Source organism: Musca vetustissima, unplaced genomic scaffold, assembly GCF_032173495.1.
Source record: "Musca vetustissima isolate MV318-11 ecotype Yass unplaced genomic scaffold, APGP_CSIRO_Mvet_v1 utg2427, whole genome shotgun sequence".
Taxonomy (NCBI): Eukaryota; Metazoa; Arthropoda; class Insecta; order Diptera; family Muscidae; genus Musca; species Musca vetustissima.
In genome coordinates, this window is record NW_026878269.1 from 80,015 (window position 1) to 106,846 (window position 26,832).

General features: G+C 32.3%; 1 protein-coding gene across 1 annotated transcript; it reads left to right on the plus strand.

Annotated features, from left to right (window-relative positions):
• The first annotated feature begins 577 nt into the window (after positions 1-577).
• Positions 578-24,055, plus strand: LOC133323082 (collagen alpha chain CG42342-like). The gene is made up of 8 exons (XM_061532039.1): positions 578-713; positions 1,340-1,419; positions 3,337-3,444; positions 3,637-3,705; positions 8,251-8,304; positions 9,321-9,500; positions 10,335-10,440; positions 23,925-24,055. Exons 1-8 carry the CDS (start codon positions 578-580, stop codon positions 24,053-24,055), a joined length of 864 nt encoding a protein of 287 aa, XP_061388023.1.
• The last annotated feature ends 2,777 nt before the right edge of the window (positions 24,056-26,832 follow it).

Here is a 26,832-nt window from a genome sequence, read left to right on the forward strand (position 1 = left end):
AATTCAGTCTTAATGTCTCTACTTGAATGTTTTTCATGTGCGTGTTATATATGTAGTTAGTATAGTATTCATCTCAACGATTGTCTGTCTGTCGCTGCGTTTGCTCGTTCGGACTGTCTGCTGCCGATGCCAGTGAACATGAAGAGATTATATGCTGTCATATTTATTATGAATACACGCAACTAAATCTTAAGAGGAGAAGACGAATATGTCTAAAGTATATGTGTCTGTCCGTTCGACTGTCTGTATGTCTGTCTGCCACATATAGCTAAGAGAGATGCCCCCACACTTCGATGTCAGCCACAGTTATGTATTTACACCGACAAACACTTACTTGTACTTATCCATGTATGCTTCACATTCTCTTAAAGATTGCTCCTCTTTGTAGATTGTGTACTGCGTGGGTTCCCTTGGAAATAGTGTATGTGTGAGTGCAGGTTCTTATATAAGAACAACAAAAGTGAGATTTAAGAACTTTTCATTTAAGTTTAATATGATGACTTGATGGGTGTCTTATCCCCGGAGAGCTGGTAGGGGAGCCTGTTGTCTGGTGTTTTGTTGGTAATAAATACTTGGAATGGAAGAAGATAATGGCATTAGCAGCAACGATGACAACGATGTTCAATTACCATCATTATGTTGTCACATTATCCCACTAATAGACAATATCGATGGAAATGACAACAACGAACAACAACAAAAACAACAGAACAGTAGTAAAATTGACGCCTACCAAGGAAATGTGTTGTAGGAGAAAAAAATACAAAAATGAAAAACAACATCTTTATCTGTAGCAATGATTTTTGTCATGGTTGCAGCAAGTGAAGTGTAACCAATTTAGCAATTTTTGTGGAAGATTTTTTTCTAAATCTTCATAACAAAAAAAATTAAAATTTGTATATTAAAAAATTTTTTAGTCCCAACATTTGCATTCCCTTCTGTTTAAATTTTAATTTTTCATCTTAAAAATCTGTATTGCCTACGGTTCTTCAAATTTGCCCCCAAAAATAAAAATTATGCATTATATACTCTTTGTTGTGCTGTTGCACCACCATATTACCACTTACAATGTCATTGCACTTCGACACCAGACAGAGATAGTAAAAAAACACAAAACTTTCCCGGCATTTTGTGGCATAATATATGAATAAATAAAAAACTAGGGGCTTCTGCGTCAGCCAGCTCAGCTTGGCAATTTGCCCCTTGTGAAAATGTAAATTTTTTAATATTTTAGCGGAAGTTATGCTAAATAGAAAATATGTAATATTGTTAGAAATTTTAAAATACACTAGACAAAATTAAATATTTTTTAAAATATATATTTTTTTATTTTTTCTAGGTCCTCCTGGCCCACCAGGTCCACCTGGCAAGCGGGGGAAACGTGGCAAGAAAGGTGATCCAGGCGAGAAAGGTGAACCGGTAAGTAACAAAATTGCCATTAGTAATGTTAAAATATTTGTAAAAATAAACATAATAGTAGGAGAGGTCCGCTTAGTCCTTCGATTCCATTGTAATTCCAATTATTTATTATTATTATTTTAGATCAAACGTTGAAATTTTACATATACAATGCCACAGTCCTAAGATTGTTGGTATTGAAAATGGGATTTATCGTTCCACATTTAGGTATTGCCAACTTTAGTACGTTGAGTTGTCATTGGATTGAAAATTTCCCTACCAATAATGACCCATGTTTATGAATTGACCTGTATCGGTATTTTGGGCAGCCGAATTGGCTATAAATTTATATTTTGGATTCGCCTTCGGTTGACAATTTTCCTACCAAAAATAATCAATGTTTTTTGGTATAGACCTCATATAATATTACATGTAGTAATATATACATTTTTGGAAACATCTGTTGGCAGATTCATTTTGAATTTGGACACGATTTTACTGAAAATTTCCTAATCAAAGATTAGGAAAATTTAATCTTTGATTAGGACGTAGCATTGACCGACGTATGTCGTAGGTATACTATAAGATGGGGCTATGGCCAATGTTTCGAGTGCCTACAAATTCAAACATAGAAGTGAAGGTTATAAAACCTATATTCGATATTTGGTCAGTAGAGGATAATTCAAAAAGGAAATTATGGAATTTTATACTGTCAAACCAAATCAAAATCAGTTGAGTTATTGAGCAAAAACTTTAATTTTCAAAGTATGTGGCTCTATCGAAACAAGTATTTCATTCATAATCAACTATAAAAAAACTTGACACACTCCATTTCTTTTGTTGAAGCAATGCACGTTTTTTACGTTTCACAACAAACGGACATATCTGAATCTGAAGCAATATTAGGTTAGGGAAAAAGAAAGCCATTATTATTTTTATGTTTTGTGCAAATTGCCGATTTTTAGTGATGTTACGACTGCTAAAATGCGGGTTAATTTCGGTCATTTCTATGATTTTATCGACATTTTCGACGACTGGCCCACCTGTGCGTGGTGCATCTTTAACATCAAAAATTCCTTGGCTTGCATTTTCGCCTTTGTCAGAGAAAAACTGTAAAATGTACCGAATTTTGTCTTTGTTCACTTCCATTTTTAACACCCTGTAACTCACAACTGTGCATTCAGTTCAGCAAACAAAAAACAGCAAAATATTTTTTGCTTCCACATTTCGCAGTAAAAAAAATTGAAATTGTTTGATCGATACTTTACGAGAAATCTATCAGTATAGTCATCTGCTGAAAAAGTAATGGATTTCTTTTTCCCCAACCTAATGTTTTCGGAAACGATTTTCCGAGCAGTAATTGAATCCTGCAAGAACCAAGTGTTATATGTGATCAAAAGTCTAATGCAATTATTTGAAATATTGTGAATTGTCACAAAAATATTTTGAAAATAATGTAGAATAAAAGTATATAGACCCAATTTTATTCAAATAAGAAAGTATATATCCTTTCAATAACAATGATTGTTCATCAAATGCCATTCAGGGCAAATATAATGGATGTAGAATTTTCCGATTGTTTTCTATACAAAAAATTTATATTTTCGTTTTTTTTATTCCGAAAACACTTGTTTTCCGATTTTTTTCTATACCGAATAAAATGATTTCCGAATTTTTTATGCAGATTTTAGGTTTGCTTCCAATATTTTTCTATTCTGAATTTGTTTGAAATTCGAAAAATCTATTTTTATGCGAATATTTTTTGTGCGAATTTTATTCTCACCAGAAGTAAAAGATGAACATTTTACTGGACCGAATAATGTTTGCCATAGGTGTCAAAGATCTTAAAAAAATATGAATTTATTTTGTATTATTTCAAAAGTCCATCCTTTTAAACATCTTCTTTAATTATTTAATAAACTTTTTTTATTATTCCAGGGCATGAATGGCATCAATGGCGAAAAGGGTGCTCCAGGAAGACCGGGTGAGAAAGGCTCCAAAGGAGATGTTGGTCATCCGGGTATTGATGTTTTCCAGACAGTTAAGGTAAGTTAATAATGTTCACATTTGGATATTTTACAACAATAATAAAAATGAAATGTGTATATATAATACATATTATTATATATTATATTATTATATAATGCATATTATTTATAATACAAAATATGTGATTCTAACAATAAATATATTCCCTTCCTCCCCAATCCTTTATTTTATACATCATCCAAATACTAGGGCCTTAAGAGATCTGTAACAACGTTACATGGCGGTACTTTAGGCTATGCGGAAATTGTTGCAGTCAAGGTATTAAAAACAAAAAATACAAAATTTTGAAACACTTCTTAAAAAGTGTTTTTTGGTGTCTTGTAGTTTGAAGATGATTATTTTTTAAAGTAGAAAATTTGGTCGTTTGATTTTTTTCTTCGTTACTGAATTTTATTTTATTTTTCGTATGTAGATTTTTTGTAGAATTTTCGTTTCTAATGAGTATAATTGAGGTAAGATAATAAATAACACGGTTTCTTTACACTACACAAGTTTTACTATTTTTGAAATTTCCTTTTGAGTTTTTAATTTTTTCAAATAAGATTCTTATATTTCCTCTAAATTTTTATTTTATGATCTTTAAACTTATTATCTAAATAAAACTTTCCACGATAGGAGTCTTTTGATGATTATCAAAAAATTTCATACAGGCGTTTCAGACATAAATTGATTTTTTATGTATATTGGCCATTTTTAATAGAATCTTCTTTTATGCACCTTTTTCTTGAATTGTATAAATAATTCCTATAAAAACATTTTCCAGACAATGCAAAAATTATCGGCAAATATTTTCGTTTTCCCCAATTTTTACATTTTTAAATAATCCCAAATTTGAAACATTGTTATTAAATCCTAGCCAAATGTGAGATTAAAAACTTATGATACATTTTATTAAAAAATAATTCATTTTTCTTTAAATTTCCTCTTTTAAAACAATCACCTTTTCCTTAAACAAATGAGAACAACTTTTTGTAATTTTCTCCCCGAAGATTAGCTCTTAATGAAATTTGATAATATTTTGGAAGTAAATTAAATAAGCAAACAGAAATTACCAAATAATTACCTTTATTATATTTGTTCAAATGAATGTTAAAATAATTTGCCTTCCTTCTCAAAAAAAAAAAAAAAAAAAAACAAACGAAGAAAGAAAAACAATTGAAAAACTTTTTTTGTTGCCTTGGGCCTGAAGAGTTTACACTTCACAACTAAATACTCTGTGGAGTATCTGAAGCCTAATAGCTCCCACCGGAGAATGTTAAAAGTCTGTTATTAAAATAAAGTCTAAAAAACTTTTAAAAAAATGTTTCGCCAAGAAAAATATGAAAATTATTAAACTTGGACCAAAGGCACCACAAAACATGTTGGTCCAAAAAAATAAACACCGGGTGTTATGAGCAAGTGGGTGTGTTACCCCACAGCAACACTTCATTCATTCAGTCATGCAGTTCAGGCTCAAAAGAATATACAAAAACAAATAAAATAGCCAACAACTTTTTGGTAATTTTATTATTTTCTCTCTGCTGCTGTTTTTTTTTTTTTCTTTTTGAGGTTTCTCTTTGATATTCTTTTACTTTTTTGTATCTTCAGATGTAAAGTTTATAATAATTTTTTTATTACTCAAAGAAAATAGGAAAGAAGCAACAACGTGTTAAAGAAACATTAACTTTTCTCCCCCAAGAAAAACACACACCCACACCCTGAAGACTAGACACAACAATGTGGTTGTTATAAACAAAAACCAAACATTTGTCCATAACAAAAAAATAAAATAAAAAATAGAAACAACAAAGTAATTTTGTGGTCAAAATTTATGGCCAAGAATTGAGGGACCAAACAAAGGGGTAGACCTAAAGGGAAGTTGTTTTTAGTCTTCTTCCTTATTTTTGCTCTTCTCGTCTTCTCATTGTTGATAATGTTAAAATAATGAAAATTTTATATTGCATTAAATTGAAAAATACAAATGATATGCCAAAATTAATTTAATTTAGAGAAACCAAAAAGGAAAATGAGGGAACCGAAGAGAAGTGGAATTTTATAAAAGGGAGTTGAAACTGCAATATTAAAAAAGTAATAAAAATGGGACCAATATACAGTTGGGGCCAAAACATATGCAACTGATATTGATTATGAAAAATATCAAGTTGACCCATTTTTTAACTTCAAATAAAGGAATTACTACTTATTTCCACATAGTAAATTTCAGTTGCATATGTTTAGACCACCACTCTATATACCCAAGTGATAAGTTATAAATTAAACACCTATAGAACATCGATTATTTATAACAAAATAAATATGGAAGGGATTTATGTTAAAATGACTTCAAGAAATGGTGATTAATAGAATTAAATTATTTATAGAAGACCTATACCTGACCGTTTTTAAATATGCCACATTTAGAATGCCTCATTGGAGACTTTAAAAACACCTGTTTTTGGAGGACATGATTAGAAAATACTTAGAAGACTTTCAGAATTGCTATTCTATGGAAACATGAAGTTTTTTTCGTCAATACTCTTAAGGACGTTTGTTATAGAAGACCTTCAGAAGGTCCTTAGAGTTGTTTAGAAGATGTGCTTCTTAGAAGATAATTCCCTATATTTTTAATATTTTTAATAGAATAAAAGACCCTTTAATTAATTTATTTAATTAATACAGTATAAGGTAATTTGTTATATTTAAGGTCCTCAGAATATCTATATGTAACAGCCTTCTTCTTTTAGAAGACAAATCTTCAGAAGGACTTTAAAAGATCTGTTTTTAGAGGAGGTAGTTAGAAGAGACTTAGAAAGTACTTACACGATCTTGAGATGACTTTAAGAAGGTATATTTTATAAAAAAATATGTGAGATTTTATTTCTTTAAGACCTCAAAGGATTTTTATTATCGAAGACCTTCAGAATATATTTAACGAGTTTATATCTATAGAAACTCTTACCCCGTACATGTTGGTATTGTGGAGAGTTTTGGCCAAGTTCTTCAGGCATGGAGGCTGTTATTCGATATTTCGGGATACATTGGGTTATCAAAACACCGCAGTGTTCGTCGGAGACATCATAAATTATGAATCACTCATTTTCTGCAAAGAGGCATAAATAAAAGAACTTAAAGTCTCATATAGTGAACAATTTGGTATCAGTAACATACAAACCAGTGACCGGAGCAGTATAGTCGGACGGGACCATACGATACCCTAAACAACCTCCACGATAATCTAACTTTCTGCTGTTCTATATTATGAGCTTGTGCAATATTTCGCTATATTTGCACCCTCTTCCTTACACTGACATATTTTCCGTTTTAGTAATATTCAGTACAGACCTTCTAATGTCCAGATTTCTGTTGTGATGTTCGACTTATAATTGTAGCCCAAAGATCGACTCGAATACGTAAGCACCTGTAAGGTCAACCACTTCTCTTGGATATACTATGGGACGGGCACCCATCTATTGATCTACTCGGCTAGTCGAGATATGATCTGTATACTTAAAGGTGGGTGTAGGACCAATGTTTCGCGGTGTTACAAACTCTTGGGGCTGCATTAACCTATAATACCCTGACAACATAGTTTTATAGGGTATAATCACGTCTTTATTTATGTGGGTCCAGCAGCAAACGAGGAATGCAGAATAAAATTATATGTAGATTTACCCATCTCCATATATCTGTGAATCACGATGGAGATCGCAATATAAAAGATAGAGCTTTGAAATTTTGCTCTGACTCCTAGGATGTTTGGTATATTTTGGTATAGCTTCATATAACGATAAAGCACAATTTTCGGTATTCAGAAGGCACAGATTTTTGGAGGCTGGCATATTCTTCGTATAAAGACCCCGCCAAATTTTCTTTATTTTCAGGGATCTAGCCGCATTTTCAGCCGAAAAGGCTGTAATTTGACATTTCGGAGTTTTGGCACCAATTTTCAACGGAAAACACCATACCAGGTTTATGGAGCTCGGGGTTTTGGAGGCTGAATATAATCACACAGTCCCCATACATAGGTCCCGCCCAATTTTCGGTATTTTGAGTGTTTCAGCAGAATTTTTCAATTAAATAGGCTTTACTTTGATATTTTGGATTTTTCAAGACTGGTATAAATCTGTACAGAAAATGATTCCTATAAGTAAAAGTATTGAATTTTAAATTTACGGTATTCCAGGTCCTTTGTCAATAATATACTGCTCCCCAGAAAATGTTCAATGTAGGTCAATGTTTGTACATACATACAAGGTCCTAAATTTCCGAGCCTAGCTTTCCAACCTCAGTGTCAGTGTTTACATTTTTAATATTCATAGTTATTTTTAAATATTTTGCTCAAATTGTTTAGCTTGAGGTCAGAGGAAAATAAAAAAATGGTTTTAATTGAAATGAATTTAATTTCTCCAATATTTCGATTCTATGATTATTATCAGAGTGTGTCTTTAAAAAAGGTAATAGAAATTCCAATATCCATTAAAAAAATGTGGCTTAATATTCGAATAAATAAAAAATAAAATTTCGATACATAAATATAAGCAGTTTATTATTTCTTCATATCTCTACATCAACAAAAATTCCTACCCAAGTTTAAAACCTATCCTTACCTCGTCTATTCCTTATCTTCCTTATCTCTCCTTTAATTTTATTTAATATTAAATTTATTTTTATTCTATTTTCTTTTCTTAAATTATTTTATCGCTATAAATTTTTTTGTTTTTCTTTTGTCTGTTTTTATGTTTGTTGATAATTATAATTTCTGTTGGGGTACAATTGGCATATAAATAACACAACACTTAATTAACACTCTTAACAACAAAAAAGGGTTTACAAGAAGCCGGTGTTAATGTTTCAACGGCAACTGTAATACAATTGAAGGTAAGTTGATGTAGATTACAATTAGAAAGAGATATATGGGCAGTTGAAGAAATGGATATAAGGACTATTCATAATTATATAAATAATTTTTTATATGCAAATAAAATCGGGAATATAGATAACACTGTGCAGCGCTCAAATCCCTTACCAATTGAGTTTTAATTTGTTCGATTTTGGGTGGATTTTAAATTAATACGTAGTCGAATCCAATCCAAACTGGGTTTTTAGAAGAGTTTTTTTATTGATCTTATTAAAGGTTTGAAACTCCACTCAAATCGAATTTAAGCCAGGTTCAAGCCAAAACCTTAGCTAATAATTCAAACCCCAGCTAGGGGTTTTCTTCTACCATCGTAGGTTTTCCGATATTGCCGGTCCCGATTGATTCAAAATTTGCATGTTGAAAAATGTGTCACAGTATAATTTTTACACTGATTTATTTCATATATTTAAATATTAGAGATGTCTAAATAAAAAAAAATACATTCGGACTTCCATAAATCCATGTTCCTCATATGTACACCTTCTACAATGATTTGATTAATATATTTATATATGAGAGATGCTCCAACAAAATTGTAGTCGAACTTGTCAATCATGTCATCATACTTATATGTGTAGAATTTTTAAGTAGAATTTTCTTCAAGTCTAAGTACAGTAGCACTAAGGAGGCATTTTGATATCAATTCCCCGACATGAAGTCCTCATAAGTCGAAGTATTTTTCGGGCTAATTGTGGTAAGAGTTATGAAAGTTCTACTGTCATTTTTAGTGTTCCGATCAATGAAACAATTTTAAAGTTGAGTAAATTATTGAAAAAATTATACTTAGCTTATATCCTTTTTCAACTGTTATATCTCGCCTGCATGCTATATTTATATGGATAATATTTTTTATTGTTTTTGTTTTCTTTTTGGCTTTTAATGATTGCTTTTTCAAAATTTTGTTGTAGATGGACTTGCGATTTATTTTTTATGATCTTAACATATTTTAAATATTAACCGATATGAATTTCTTTAGGGTGAACCTGGTGAGCCCGGTCCTCCAGGACCACCAGGACCTCCAGGTGACGTTGGTCAACCCGGCCTAAATGGTGAACGAGGACCACCCGGTGAAACTGGACCAGCTGGTCCAGCCGGTCCTCCCGGAGAACCTGGACCAGTGGGACCTCCCGGTCCACCTGGTCCTGCTGGACTTAAGGTAAGTGATTTTTAATTAAAAAATGATAATTTTTATTAAGAGGGATTTTATGGATAAATCTCTTGAAAATTGTATTTAATAAATAAAAGAAACTTTTGAATTCTTACAAGGATCTGTATTGAATCTTCTTCGAAATTCTTTATTCAGAGTAATGTTCATTGCCAATCCCAGGAGTAACAGAGTTTTCTTATTGTTTGATCGATCCCCTATTAGTTTCCTCTTAAATGTCCCACAGCTGTCCTTCTTAATGAAAATTCCTTAAAATATTTTTGCATTTAAAATGACCCTGATGCTATGTGCCCATTCCTCCTTGTTAAATTACACCTCTATTGTTTTGAAGAGACATTTTTTGTAATTCTCTCAAAAAAATAAACATTATGTCAAACTATGGCAATGTATTGTGCAAAAAAGGCAAAAACAAAACAAATGGAAATAAGGACACAACAAAACAAAAGATGGTCCAACAAAAAACTCAAACACCAAAATAAATGGCCGACCCTTTTTCAACTGTCATGCTTTCTGGTTTGTTACCTACTTTCCTATCCTACCCCGGCCGAGTGTATAGCCATCAGTTAGTTACACGTGTGTTTGTGTTTTGTCTACGGCTATGCCTTTTCACATTATTTACCTTTATCTACCTTTTCTCTGTGCTGTTGTTGTGTACATTTGTAAGGATATTTACATGTCCTTAGACAAATACACTGACACTCTTGTTTTTTGTTGGATTCGAATATTTACATTGTCTTTTCTATACAAATATTTAACACAAAAAATTGACTTGTCCTTTTTGTTCTCCTTTCTTCCTCTTTTATTTATTTGCTGCGGCTCCTACAGGGTGACAAAGGTGACCGTGGCGATCGTGGCCTTACCACAACAATCAATGGTGATGAATTTCCAACAGGCATTATTGAGGGTCCACCCGGACCTCCGGGACCACCAGGTAAGACATAGTCTAAGGAAACACACAGAAAACAAAACAAATAACAGCAGAGAGCTATTAACCCTGTCTGGTTTCAAGTAGATTTGAAGAGGATTTGTCTCGCAAAAAGGAAACTAAAACACAGAGGCCTGAACTGGTCATTAACTTTGAGGAACATAAATTAGCAGGATATAATAAACATGAAGGCAACAAAAATACTTTGTTATTGTTGTAATTCTTGAGAACCTTTTCAAATCAACACATGTCTAATGAAGTGAATTGATTGGGAAAATAAGAAGTTAATGATGATGGGGAAATAAGGGGCGTTCCTTAATGCGGGTATCACACCGATATAAACAACAAAGAGAAAGGCATAAAATGAAATTGTTTCCCATGGGAACTGTGATTTTTTATTTAGAAAAAAAAAAACTCATTGAGATCTGACAATTATTTCTATAGAACTACGAATACGATAGTAAGAACTGACGGCATTGATAGGTAATATGTACGACCTAAGGATATAAAAAATAGCGAAGAAATGTCCTTGGTTATTATTGAAGATATTTCCTACTGGAAAAATGTTTTCTTCTAAAATCCATTCTCTGAACTTTTTTAATTAAAAGAGTTTTTTTTATTCCCATGGAGTTCGGAGAATTTAAACTACAGAATAGTGCCCTTACTATGCATTTTTTCTATAGGAAAACCTAGACCGCAGTTTACAGAAGATTTTTTCAAAACAATCCTAGACACCAGTGCTACTGAGTTTTTTTTTTCTTTAGTAAACATCTCTGTCCTCAGTAATGCTTCCTTTTCTATAAAAAAAAATCTCAGACCTCTCAAAACTCAGATAATTTTTTTTTGGATAATTTTCTATAAAAAAATTACAGAACTCAATTCTCCCGAGGATTATTTTCTGCAAAAAATCGCAGACCTCTATTCTACAAAAGATTTTCTACAGAAAAAAAATCGAGCAGACCTCAGTTCACACTGAGGGCAATTTTTTGCTATAGAAACAAATCGCAAAAACCTCAGTTTACATTGAAAAAGTAGACGATTTTACCTCAGTTCCCGTTGAGGGCATTTTTTCTACATAAAAATAATCCTCTACTTCAATTTGTTTTCTATAGAAAAAATTCGTCAAAACTGTGAACCGAGGGTAATTTCTTTAGAAAAAAATTAGTGCAGGCCTTAGTTCATACTGAGGAAATTTTTTTTCCAAAAAAAAATCGTCAGTTGCAACTGAGGACAAATTTTTCTATAGACCTCAGTTTCCGCTCAGAGCAATCTTTTTTTCAATAGAACAAAATTCGTGCAAACCATAGATCTTGTTGACGCCAATTTTTTCTACACTGAGGGCAGGATTTTTTCTGTAAAAAAATATCACACTTCAGTTCTACTGAGGGCTATCTTTCTATAAAAATTTAGTCCTCGGTTCTACTAAGTATTATTTTTCTAAAAAAAAATCTCAGTCCTCAGTTATCTTAAAGATTTTTTTCTGAAAAAATCAGACGGAAGATTTCTTCTATAGTAAAAAATTCATACATAACTAAGTTGCCACTGAGTACAATTTTTTCTATAGAAATCGTGCAGTCCTCAGTTCGCACTGAGGGCAATTTTTTCTATAAAAAAAATCGATCAGATTTCAGTTCAAACTGAGGGCAATTTTTTTTTATAGAAAAAAATCGATCATACCTCAGTTGCCAGCGATGACAATGTTTTCTATAGAAAACAATTCGTGCAGACTTCAGTTGCCACAGAGGGCAGGTAAACCTCAGTTTATACTAAAGTAATTCATGCCGACCTCTGTCCACGCTGAGGCCAATTTTTGTCTATAAAAAAATGGACAGACCTGAGGTCACACTTAGGAAAATTTTTTATATAAAAAAAATCGGGAAGATCTCAGTTCACACAGAAAAAAATCACTTTTCACAGAAGGTAATTTTTCCTTTAGAGAAAATTCGGTCAGACCACTTTTCCCATAGGGAAAATCTCAGTATTTGGTTTTTTTACAGAAGAAAATATCAGACCTAGTCCTATTTTTATGGAATAGATTGGCTTCACATTTATTTTTTTTTCTACGCTCAGACCTCACTAAATATTGTCCTTAAGAATTTTTTCTCAGACCCCAAATCAATTTTGCTTAGACTTAAGTCTATTTTTGAATGAAAAAATCCTCAGCCAAGATTTTTCATAGAACAAAAATCTTTAGATCTGATTTTCTATACGAAAAAGTCTCGAAACCTTAGACCTAATTTTCTTGTTTCTCAAAAAGATAAAATTCCTCTGACCTGAGTTCTCGTTTCTTACAGAAAAACATCCAAGGCCTCAGTTCTTTTATCTATATAAAAAGTAGAGGATTGAGGATTTTTTATTTTATTTTAAAAATCTCAAACCCCAGTTATAGTTTTTTCTCACAAATTCTCAGACTTGAAACCTATTTTTTTTCTATATTCTAGTTTCAAAAGAAAAAATCTTTTTTCGGAAAAGGATTCAGACCTCAGTTCTATAGAAAAAAATATCAGTCTTATATTATATTTATTTCTATAAAGAATGTCTCATACTTGACCGCTATTTTTTTGCTATACAAAAAGTTTTCTAATATCGGTTCTATTTTTTCGGTAGATGAAATTTCCAAATCTGTGTTAATTTTTATAAAAATATAAAAATTCTGTAATGAATAAATTGTCCTCAGCGGAACTGGGATCTTCCACATTTCTTCCTATATATTAAGCCTTTGTATGTTATCTACAAAAAAAAAACCCTCAATGGAACTCCAAAGTAAATTTCAGTATTTTTCTCTGCATAATAAACGAACTCAATTCCGATTCTAAATCGTCTATGAAATATTTCAATTAAATTTATTTACGATAACTTCTTTATTGTAAACCATAAATTCTGGCTCAAATTTATTATGTAATCTTGGAAGAAATTGTTTTCTTCACTCCCCGTTTTTATTGCTCGCCTTAAAATGGGGAAGCCATTTACCCCCAAAAGAACCATTAACACCGATTTCCAATCAAATTTAACCCGACCTTTGGTAATAAATTTCATATTTTATTAATGTGTCAACAGAATAGAACAGAACAGAACTCATGTGTTACATATCATTGAGGGTACCAAACGGCACATAAATCGTGGGCCTAAGTATCTGTATTTTGTCACAATATTTTGGAGGCGGTGAGGGGAGATTCTGTTTTTATTATGTGTTAAATGTTCTCTCACTCCCACTTCCCTAAATATTGTATACAAATGGAACCGAAATAAAGTATGTTCTTTAGCGGAGTTAAGCTGAGAATTGACATTTTGCTTATTTTTTCATTGCTTCGATGGTAACCAAAGAAAAACAATTAAAAATTGTGAGGGCTGTGAAACGACAACAACAACAAAAACAGAAGAAAACATTGTTCCATTGATAAATAATGGCATCCTTCCGTAATAATATCAACGAAATGAAGTGGCGTTTCATATACTCCATTCCGAGGCAATTTTATTTCTCCTACTCCTCCTCCTTTTTCTGAATTTTTTAGTTTGTTGTTGTTTAGCCGAAAAGAGAAAAAAACAATAAAAAACAGCAGTTTTATCGAAAAGAAAATAAACATTTTTTCCAAAGTGCTAACGGAGTGTCTAAACACCGAAACTTAGAACTGAAACGCCACCAAACTTCCATTCACAGCAAAGCATCATAAATTGTTCCCCACCCGCGATAACCAATGGCTCAACCAAAAAAAAAATGGAAAAGAAAAACAAACATTTTGTTTAAGAAAATGTGTGAAAACACATTTGGAAAGTCTCGTGTCGTGCGTGCATGTTTTAGATCTTGCCGTGTAGATACCGACAAGAGATGAGACATTTGTTGTTGTTTTTGTTTGGTGTTTATTTGCTTATTTTCTTTTACTTACGGCTTCTACTTCTAGTCGGTGTTGTGTTAATGTTTTCATGTCAGTTTAGTATATTTTCCTTTTGCTAGAGATTTTCCATTTGGAAAATTGTGCAGTTCACTTTCCAGAGTTTCCTTAATTACGTAACAAAAAAAAATCATGGGTCCATTATCAAAAGAAGTTAATTATGGCCCACGAAATTTCGATTCCCCTGAAATCTCAGCACTCTTCCATTAATCTTTTCCAAGTAACCATTTCAAGAATTTGACATTTGTCCATCACCTAGATTGTCGCAAAACCCATTAACATTGTATTAACAATGCCAATCGACCTAACCAGCCAGCCAGCTGCCCGGTAGTAAGTAATCAATACAACAATATTTAGTAGATGGCTCAACAACAACAACAGCAATAATCCACAACATTAACTACACTATACACAAACAACAACAATAGCAGGACTAACATAATGTCCAGCACTTATCCCTTTACCCCTATACTCCTTATCGTCCTTGTGAGTGTGTATGTGCGTCTGTGTAATTTAAACAACACTCAAGTGAGTTAATTAAGAAGAGCGAATGTTTGTCCTTTTTGGTCCAACATTTACACAACAAAAGGACACCCAGCGGGCTAATGGACAAGCATGACAACAAAAACAACATAACTAATGAACATAAATGGAAAGGAGAGCGAAAACAAAAACAGTAACAAAAAGCGGTGTGGAATACCTTTCTACACCAGGTGCCTATAAAAACTTACTATAAAAAATGTCGGATGATGTTTCGATGTAAAAAAATTTACTCAGTAGGACTATCTTCTATAAAAATAGGGCTGAGGTCCAAGAATTTTTTCTATAGAAAAAATAGGATAAATTTTGGGAAATTTAAGAAAAAAACTAACGTTTAAAGATTTTTATGAAGAAAATTGACTGTTGTCAATGATTTTTGCTGATATTTTTTTGGATTTGGACTGATATTTAAGGCATTATTTATAAGACATATAGAATTGGGGGGAAAATTAGCACTAGTCCGAAGAATTTATGAAAAACAAAACTGAGGTCTTCTTTAAAAAATACAGTTTTCAGATATTTAAATTTTCCATACAAATATATATACATTATATCTGCGTTCCTATAAAAACCAGATAAACCTGACCCTGAAGAAAAACTAAGGATTGAGATTTTTTTTATAAAAAACAATTTCCCTCAGTAAGGACTAAGGTGCAGACTTCCTATAGAAAAAATATCTTCTGAGGTCTGACCGATATTTTTATAACTGTCAGATTTTTTATAAAAAAATGCTTCAGTGTGAACTAGGGTCAGCACAATTTTTTGGTAGCAAAACTTGTCCTCATTCTGAATTGAGGTCAGCACAATTTTTTCTACCCAAAACAAATGTTCTCAGTGAGAACTGAGGTCTGTTCAGATTTTTTGGCCTCCTTAGCAGCTACTGTGGTCTGCAATTTTTTTCTTTCTGGCAAAGGTCTGCACAGTTTTTTTTTTTTTTTTTGCAGTCTTTCTTGATAATGATTTTTTTTTCAAGAGGAAACAAATTGCCTTGCTTGAGAACTGAGGTCTACCGGATTGTTTTTATAGAAAAAATTGCACTCAGTTTGGACTGAGGACTACCTGATGTTTTTCTAAAAAAATGTTTCCATAAAAAATTGCCCTCAGTGTGGACTGAGTTTTTCCCAATTTTTTTTCAGTAGTGTGTAGTAAGGTCTGCACGATTTCTTCAATAGAAAATTTGCACCAATTTTTTTCCTGCACCAATTTTTTTCCTGCACTATTTTTTTCTATAGAAATAAATAATACCAGAAAGAACAGATGTTTGACTGATTTTTCTATAGAAAAAATGGCACTCAGTGAAAACTGAGATCTGCCCGAATTTTTCGATAAAAATATTGTCCTCAGTATAATTTTTTTCTATAGACCAACAAATTCAGTACCATTTTTTTCTATAGACCAAAAAATTTCTCTCAGAGGTCTGCCCGAGGTTTTTTCTATACGAAAAAAAAAATACATGCTCTTGGTTTAAACTGAATATTTGTGAACTGACTTTTTTCTATAAAAACAAATTGTCTTAAGTGTGGTCTGAGGTCTGCACGAAATTTTTTCTATCGAAAAAAATGTCCTGAGAGTGAACTATGGTCTGCCCCGAATTTTTTTTCATATATATTGCCCTCATCGGAAACGGAGGTATGTCCCATATTTTTACAAATATATCACACTCACTGGAACTGAAGTCTACCCGACTTTTTTGATAAAAAATAAAATACCCATCGCCGAGAACTGAAGTCTTTCCGATTTTTTACAAGAAAACAAGCCCAATTTTTTTCTATAGAAAAATTTCCCAAAGTGAGTACTGAGATCTGCCCAAAAAGAGGCCTGCCACATGTTTTTCTATTGGAAAAATGCCAACATTATTTATAGAAAACACACCTATAAAGAGGTCAAAGATCTTTCAGAGACCTTTTTATCCTGAGAGTGAACTAAGGTCTTCCCCGAATTTTTTTCTATAAATTGCCCCCATTGGAAACGGAGGTCTGTCCCATTTTTTAGAAATATATCACACTCACTGTAACTGAAGTCTACCCGACTTTTTTGCTAAAAAATAAAATCCCTATCGCCGAGAACTGAGGTCTTTCCGATTTTTTTTATAAAAAAAAAACATTTTTTTTTCCATAGAACAATTTCCCAAAGTGTGTACTGAGATCTGCCCAAAAAGAGGTCTGCCACATGTTTTTCTATTGGAAAAATACCAACATTATTTATAGAAACACATCTATAAAGAGGTCAGAGACCTTTCATATAAAAGTGCAATCAAAGTTCATTTTTAAATTTTTTCTCAGAAAAAATCTTCAGTGGAATCTGAAGTATTCCAAATCTTTCTAATGGATAAAATGTAAGCCGTCATTTTCTGCATTTTTTCTAAAATCGCGTCCCTGTGTAAAATATTTTTGTCAATTTGACAGAAAAATATACTTTGGGAGTGATATCTAAGCCTGGGTGTATAGTAGGACGTTTTTTATAGAAACAAATTTACCCCGTGTAAACTGAAGTCTGCCTGATTTTTTCTATAGAAAAATACCAAACAGACCTTTAAAGACCTAAAAAGATGTCATCAAACTTATTTTTTTATTGTTTCTGAGAAAAAAATCTTCTGTGGGAACTGAGGTCTTCCAATTGTTTCTATTGGATAAAATGTACTCCGTCAGAACGTAGGTCCGTTAATTTTTTTTCTATTTTCAATATTTTCTGCAACTTATTTCCCTAAAAAACTAGGTCCCTGTGCAAAATATTATGGTCTATCAGTTGTAGTTATATATTTTGGGAGCTATATCTAAGCCTGAATGTATAATAGGTCTTCTATTTATAGTAGACCTGAGAAATATAATCTACACATAAAAGACCTGTAGAATACCAACTATTTAAGGTATATGTAAGAAGGCGATCTATAAAAATACTTCTATGTATGGTCGATAATTTTTTCCACTTATTGCCTAAATTTCATATTAAAAATGTTTATTGTCTCACTCATAATGTCATCAAATGAAAGTGAAATCAACATCTTGATTTATCACCCAACACATTATTAAGAATTTATTTATATTTAAGACTTTACCCCAAAAAGTATCATCATTAAATAAAATACATAAATTCTCCATAAGTATTCTTAAATGATAATAAATTTTATTTTTTTAAACACAAAAAACAGTTGACATCACAAATAAATATTGATTAATGTCTTTTTGATTTCTCTGCATATTTCATTACGAATTGTTTTCAATATCACAGACAACAGAAAATCTTTGTTTATAAAGTGAAGAATTAATGACACATTTATGAATGAATGTGTCAGTGGTGTGGAATATTTGAATGGCAAAGTGGATGAGATATGACGGCATTAAAGGAGACGACAGTCTGCGATTTAATGTGGAACATGATGAGTAATAAAGTCGTTTTTTGTGTACTTTAAAGTTCAATTACCCTATTAAGTTGTGTATTTTTTTTTCAATATAAAAATTCCAAAATTACTTGGAAAAATAATTTTCAAATTTATTTTCCCTGGAAACCACAAACAAAAATGTTGTTGGACACAAGTTTTCAGTTTTATTAGATTGCTTTGGTTTGATTCTGCTCCAGGCTAAAAAATATACCCGTTTATCACTGTGCATACACAATTAATGAGTTTTAATTTGTAATTATTTTTATTATATAACTAAATATACACACTCAAATATAGCAGAAAACTAACATGACACTATTTACCAGGGATAACAGCAAAACAACAACATCGCTATCAGCATTATAATGAGTATCATAAATACGTTACACACATACAAATAATCTGGAAAGTATTTAATTAATTTCACACAATATAGTCATCCTAATGTTTACATGAAATTTTATGTTGTTATTTTTTTAATTTTATTTACTCTAAATTGATATTTAAGTCACATTAACCTCAGCCCGTCCACTAACAATGGACAATAATTTTTCCAATTGATTACCCAGACATTTTTTCATTAATTATTTATGGAAAAAATCGAAATAATTGGTAGATGGGAAAAAATTTAATATAAAAATTCCAAGCACGTAGGCTGCAAAAAAACTCAATAAATGTTTGGTGATGTTAACATTACTTTTTTTGAATATTGGTTCTATTTTTCAAACAATACGATATACCAATTTCCGGACCACCTATATACCTATATACTTCTTCGATTTTTTATACCCTTCACTGTGGTTATGTCTTTGTGCATATGTTTGTAACAGGCAAAAGGAAACGAAATAGACACATGGTTCCTTTTGAGAATATGCATAGAATCACTTTCGATTTATGCATGTCCATCCGACCGTCTGTCTGTCCATGTTAAATTGTAAACAAAGTCAAGGTCGCATTAATGAGTCGAATTGGATTTATTTGGCCCATGGACGAACTCTATCGGTTCAGATTTAGATATAGCTCTCTTATATATATATATATATATATTCGTCCGATTTAAGGTAAATGGTGCACCACAGTCCCTAAATAATTTTCGATTTGCACGAAATTTGGCATAGCGTATTGAATTAAGCCTAGAATGATGTGTGCCAAGTTTCATGAAAATTGGTTCCGATATATTTTCGTCCGATTTGAGGTAAATGGTGCGCCAAAGTCCCTAAATATCTTTCGATTTCCACAAAATTTCGCACAGAGTACTGAATTAACTCTGGAATGATGTGTGCCAAGTTTCATGAAAATCGATTTTGATTTAAATATAGCTCCCATATATATTTTCGTCCGATTTTAGGTAAATGGTGCGCCAAAGTCCCTAAATATCTTTCGATTTGCACAATATTTCGCACAGAGTACTGAATTAAGCCTAGAATGATGTATGCCAAGTTTCATGAAAATCGGTTCAGATTTAAATATAGCTCCCATATATATTTTCGTCCGATATAAGTTAAAGGGTGCACCAAAGTCCCTAAATATCTTTCGATTTGCACGAAATTTGGCATAGTCCCTAAATATCTTTCAATTTGCACGAAATTTTGAACAGAGTACTGAATTAAGCATAGCATGATGTGTGCTAAGTTTCGTAAAAATCGGTTCAGATTTAGATATAGCTCCCATATATATTTTCGTCCGATATAAGTTGCATGATGCACCAAAGTCCCTAATTTTCTTTCGATTTGCACGAAATTTGGCGTAGCGTACTGAATTAACTCTAGAATGATGTGTGCTAAGTTTCGTGAAAATCCCATATATATTTTCGTCCTATGTTATATAAATGTTGCACCAAAGACGCTATATATTTTTCGATTTGCACGGAATTTGGCGTAGTGTACTGAATTGGGTCTAGAATGATGTGTGCTATGTTTCGTGAAAATCGGTTCAGATTTAGATATAATCCTATATATATATATATTTCGTCCGATTTAATGTACTGAATTGAGTCTAGAATGATGTGTGCTAAGCTTCGTGAAGATCCGTTAACACGAAATTTTCACAACGTATCAAATTGAGACTTGAATGACGTTATTGGTGCAGATGCAACCATAGCTTCCATATGTATTAATATTTTAACAGTGCGTGGTACCAAATAGCGTGTATCAATTTTGCTGTAAATCGTTTTCCATAAATTTGTCCCACGGTACGCAGACGACTCTAAATCTGCCCCAATGAAATTAAATTTATCATAGGTTGCAGAAAGACATGAGTATGTTCCTTCGAGGGAACATTAACATACAATTGTAAGGATACATATGTACAATATACCCAATGTGGTGAAGGCTATCATATAGTCGGCCCAGTCCGAATTTACTACTTTCCTTACTGGGTTGAAAAAAATTTTTTTTGGATGGACCATAAATGGCGTGTATTTTAGAGAATATTCTTCAAGGACTATAATAGGATTTTTTTAAGAATATTTCTGCAAGGACTGTAAGAGGCGAGGATTTTTTAGAGAATATTTTTTCAAGGTCAGTTTATATAATATCATATTAAATTTAGGTTTCTAAAATATTGTCTACCTTTGAAAATTCTACAAGAAACAACAATTTATTGGGTAACGTTTAAAATATATTAAACAATGTTATTGTATCCTCACCATTCAATATTGAAGACATTGAACATGTCGAACACACGTTCCCCAATTTAATGGAATTTTCCTTCATTGCCCTGTATTTCATTATTAATTGGTCTTAAATGTAATTAAACATAATTCATTTACTAAATTACTACCGTTGTTCTCAAAAAAAAAATGAATATTATAATAACACCTTACAAAACATTAATTTAATAACTTCACCTCACCCATTCAAAAACTGAAGGTATTCACCCCCACCACCCCCTTCGATCACTCTCTTGAGAATACACCATTCAAGTCTATTAACTAAAAGTGTTTCAGCACACATTTTGTTGGTACTCTTTGCATATTTGTTTAAAGTCCATTGATGATGGCCTTCATACAGATGTGAAGAAAAGGTTGGATGGCCGGTTGGTTGTTCGGTTGCTATGGCTGTAAAATTTCTTTTTAAAAATAAATTTATTACCATAATAAATTTTATTATTATTATTTATTGTAGAAGAAGAAGTGTTGTCCTGGAGACTTGACTATTGGTAGATGTACCAGTAAGACTACTGATGCTGCTGCTCCTACTGTAGTATTAGTTGTTGTTCTTCTTGATCTTATCCCAAATGTCCGAAAGTCTTTTGTCCTACACTTGAGAGGGTCTCATTTGAAGTGGATAAATGTGCCATTGTTTGTATGTCTGCCTGGCTTTGCTTTGAGTTTTGAAGTTTTATCACAAAAATAAAATGATTTATAATAGCTTTAATTAAGATATTGTCATAGAACACTGAAGATAAGTGGGCCAGGCACACACACACACACAGGTACCACAAGCAGATGATGTGAGTGACTAAGTGGTGAATAAAGTTTAAAAGAATATGATTTTAAATGCACGAGCAGTGCTTAGAGATTTAGGAAAGGACATTTAAGAAATTACAGAAAAAAATAGTAAAGAAAGAAACAAATAGTCTCCAATTTGTTTCTATAGAAAAAAGTGTCAAAACATTGTTCTCGATTTTTTTCTATAGAAAGAAGTGTCTGGCCCCAAAGGTCTGGAATTTTTTTCTATAGGAAAAAGTATTGAATATTTTTATACCCTTTGTGCAGGCAAAATAATCCGGTTCAGATTTAGATATAGCTCCCATATAGTTTCGCCCGATTTTAGGTAAATAGTCCATTAGAGTCCCTATATATCTTTCGATTTGCACAAAATTTGACACAGAGTAATGAATAAGCTCTAGAATAATGTGTGTTAAGTTTCGTCAAAATCGGTTTAGATTTAGATATAGCTCCCATATATATCTTCGTCCGATTTAAGGTAAATTATGTACCAAAGTTCCTATATATCTTTCGATTTGCACGAAATTTGCCATATTGTACTGAATTAAGTCTAGAATGATGTGTGCAAAGTTTCATGAAAATCGGTTCAGATGTAGATATAGCTCCCATATAGAATTTAAGGTAAATTGTGTACCAAAGTCCCTATATATCTTTCGATTTACACGAAATCTGGCATAACGTACTGAATTAAGTCTGGAATTATGTGTGCAAAGTTTCGTAAAAATCGGTTCAGATTTAGAAAATGCTCCCATATATATTTTCATCCGATTTTAGGTAATTGGTGCACCAAAGTCTCTGAAAATCATTCGATTTGCACGAAATTTGTCATAGCGGACTGAATTAAGTCTAGAATGACGTGTGCTAAGTTTCGTGAAAATCGATGCAGATTTAGATGTAGCTCCCATATATATTTTCATCCGATTTTAGGTAATTGGTGCACCAAGGTCTTTAAAAATCATTCGATTTGCACGAAATTTGTCATAGCGGACTGAATTAAGTCTAGAACGACGTGTGCTAAGTTTCGTGAAAATCGGTTCAGATTTAGATGAAGCTCCCATATATATTTTCGTTCGATTTTATGTCCCTATATATCTTTCGATTTGCACGAATTTTGGTATAGAGTACTGAATTAAGCCTAAAATGATGTTGCTAAGCTTCGTGAAAAGATCCATAGCTAGGCCGATTGACACAACGTACTGAAGTAATATAAATTAGTATCTGGCAAGTTTCCCTGAAATCGGTTCAGATATAGATATATAACAAACACGCGACGTCTGTTAGGATACATATGTAGAATATACCCAAAGTGGTCGGCCCGATCCGACTTTACTACTTTCCTTACTGGTTCTATAGAAAATAGTGTCGAACCAAGGGTCTTGAATTTATTTTTCTAAAGAAAAATGTGTCAGATCAATAATAAACTCATCCATATTTAAAATTAACAACCTGTAGCATGTTTTCAAAATTCATTCAAATCTCATTAGCAATTTTTTTGTGTATACAAATCGTTTCGAAAGTGAATTTGTTTTCAATTGTCTCATTTATTGATTGTGAAAAATAATTCTTACTGTCATCTCATTGTTTTTTTTTTTTTTTTGGAAATTCCATTCCATCATCTCCATTGTTTTTAATATTCATTATATATCTCCTGATGATGATGCTTCTTCTTTATTCTCATAATCATCGTCATCCTGATGTTATTATTAAATTTTTTATGCGATTAATTTTCAAAAGTGCGTTATGAATTTTAATGAAACATTAAATTACATTACGAATGCTATGCTACACTGGTGGTATTGTTGTTGTAGCTCCTTCCTGACTGTTGTTGTTGTTTCTGTTGCCCATCATCAGCCAAGCACTTGATTTCATGGCAAATGCGTATAATTGACGTTGAATTTTCAAGTATGTATTTTTTGTGTACTTCACATCACAGCTCTGTCAATGTCCTCTTCATCACTGATGCTCCGGTGAATGTCATTACCAGGAAAAATAAACAATAACGATAAAAGTCAACGCTATTGGGTATTGTTTAAAAAATCGGAATTTACTTTAAATGATTTGCAAATAGTTTTAAAGTTTTTTTCGGAATTGAATTTAAAAATAAATATTGTTATCAGCAGGGTATTCCAACAGGATTGATTTTTTATGTATTTTAAGGCAAAAATATATGTCAAAATAGTTACCCTAATTATCCAAAAATAAAATTAATTAAAATTTGTTTTTATTCCAGGACCCCCTGGTGTACCCGGTGAAAGAGGTGAAACCGGTCCTGCAGGTCCTCCAGGACCACCCGGTGAGAAAGGACCACGAGGCAAACGTGGCAAGCGGGTAAGTAACATACTTTCTTTATACACATTTTAATCCTTTTGCACTTCTATATAAAGGATAATTGAGAATGAAATGAAACAACTCTTTTGTAAATACTTCGATAAAAAAAAACACTCTCTCTTTACATGTAAAAAACCACATGTACATATGATTATGTATACAGTGTACATACAAAAAAATACAAACAAATATAAAAACACCCACCACATTTATATATACTCGTATAGACCATACACAAATGCTGTAAATATTTTGTTAGGTTAAATCGAAAGTTCAAAAACCCATCAGATACTGTGTTGTTCTTCCTTGTACAATATGTAAACAATGTATTGAACATGAAATGCCTGTGTGATTGACTAGGTGACTATCAGCCTGTCTGCCTGCTTATACGATTGCCTGCAGAGCACGTAACTACATATAAGTGAAAATGATGGAAAAAATGTAAAACGATTTTTTTTATACACAAACAAAAAAATATAAATTTGTAACACCTTGTGGAAATTTTCCAATAACACCATTGACAATATTGGTTTTATAAAAAAAAAACGTCCTATCAAACCTCCTATATATCTATGTATATATGACACTCCCAATATTCCTCTACTCTCCCCTCTCCTGGAAAACAAATGCATGTAACTAAAACAAAAGACAATTTTCTTTAGGTTCTTTGTTTTTTTTTTTTTTTTTTTTTTTTGAAGTAAAACTCCCCAAAAGTATTACCAAACTATTGACATTTGACTTATCGGCGAAAAAAAGAAATAACAGCCAACAGTTCAACGACAACTTCAAAACTTTTATTTTGAAAATGTGTTGCCACAACGTGAAACTAAGGCTCACGATTAAAATTGGATATCCTCCGAGGAACAATTAAAGTATTTTCTTTTGTTGCTAGAAGTTTGTCAAACCAAAAAAATTATGTTTGTTTTATTTTTGTTATCTCGAGGGTGTGCTCCACTACCACAAAAAATAAGTAGCGCGTTCGCCGAAACAACTGTTCTTATTAGATGTCAAACTGCATGAAGTGCAACACATCGATAACACGTCAAAAACAATGTAAGTTTATTTTAAGTATAAATTTTCGAAACTCCGCGAAACTAGAGTACCAACTACTTGGATGGTGGAGCAAACAAATGTAGAATAAGCCGGTATTGAATGAAGCCGATGTTACTGTCCCGGATCCCACTTCGTTGTATACATACGATTATGTAGTTGTATTTGTGGCTGTTTAACATCCAGGGAGCTATTTGGAAATTACAATATAAACGACGATATTTGAGATAACACCACGTTTAAATCTATCAAAGAAGTAAATATTACATTAAGGGGCCTGCATAGTGCATATGGTGGTTGGTGCAAACAGATCCTACTTCGATTTTTTTTTCTTTTATCTCCTACATTATAACAAAACGCCTTCCCTTCATCCTTCTCTAAGATTCTGGGAAGAGGAAAAAGTCAGCGGAGCGAAATCCGGAGGCTATGGCACAATAGCGGGTTTGGTTTTTCTGGGCCTCCCTTAACCGGTTAAACTTCAGATTAACTTGTGTTCTGCTCATAGTATACTCGCCAAACTCTTGAGGGCAGAGTTTTATATCTGTGCTTACAGCTTTAATCGGGAAGAGGTAGAGGAAAAAGTTAGCGGAGCGAAATCCGGAGGCTAAGGCATAATAGCGGGTTTGCTCTTTCTGGGCCTCCCTTAATCGGTTAAACCTCAGATTAACTTGTGTTCGGCTCATAGTAGGCTATTGAGGTCAGAGTTTTATAACTGTGCTTACAGCTTTAATCGAATCGAATGAAAATAGACATATAATCTTTCTATTTCGAGTCCTTGTGAGTATTTTTCATAATTTTTTTTTTTTTTTTTTTTGGAACGATAAACTAATTACAGCATGACACGATTTTTTTACAAATGTCCCGCATAGGATTTTAGAGTCAGGAAATCGAAAAATTCCGTATAAGTTTTAAATTATAAAGAACAGCCGTAATTAACTGAGCTGTTTAATAGGTTTTATTGCACCAAACACAATAATAACTTTACTTCGCTAGGAGCTGATTTTCAAATAATAAATCCAGTTTTTTGCACTCACCTCAAAAATATCCCAAAAGCCACCAATAATGAAAAATTATCTACTTGGCATATTCTGGAAACCAAAAGGCTTTGTCTACCTATTTTGTATACCTTGAGCCTATTGACAAAAACGTGTCTAATTGAAATATTCGTTTTGACCCCATCCTCTATGACTGGGAACCTATCTATTTATGAGATGAGACCAGAGAGTCTTCTATGAACGTGCTGAAATCTTCTGTGAACGAACTGAAGCAGACGAGCTGAAGGGTGACATTATAGACAAGCTGATGAAAGAAAGCTTTCAAAAGGGAGTCGAGGTAAATAGGGAGTCTTCTGTGGACGAAAAATAATAGGGATTCTCTATTGACGAACTGAAGTCCAGGAAATATCTATGGACCAGCTGAGGCCAGGGAGTATTTATGGACGAACTGTAGACTGTATTTTCAATGAGAGGTAGGGAGTATTCTTAATCAGAGGGGGAAAATCCTTTTTTATGTTCTGAAATAAGTCTTTATAGTGCGTACGATAACTTTAGAAACAAGTAACAGATTTGATCAAAATATTGCATATCATAATATTTCGTTCAAACATAATTCAAGTTCGAAAATGGGGAATATCGGTCGACTTAATCTGTTCAAAATGGTATAATTATGCCGATTTGCCCCACAAAGGGTTATTATTTTGAAAATTTTTAATTGAAAATTAATTCTCTGATTTCATCAAATTTATTTCATTCAAGCACATC

Bases quoted from the DNA above. Each gene is read 5' to 3' on its own strand.
- LOC133323082 (XM_061532039.1), top strand. From the start codon at position 578: ATGGAAGAAGATAATGGCATTAGCAGCAACGATGACAACGATGTTCAA. The intron at 1,420-3,336 runs GTAAGTAACAAA...TTATTATTCCAG, and splicing joins CAGGCGAGAAAGGTGAACCG to GGCATGAATGGCATCAATGG. The intron at 3,445-3,636 runs GTAAGTTAATAA...TCCAAATACTAG, and splicing joins ATGTTTTCCAGACAGTTAAG to GGCCTTAAGAGATCTGTAAC.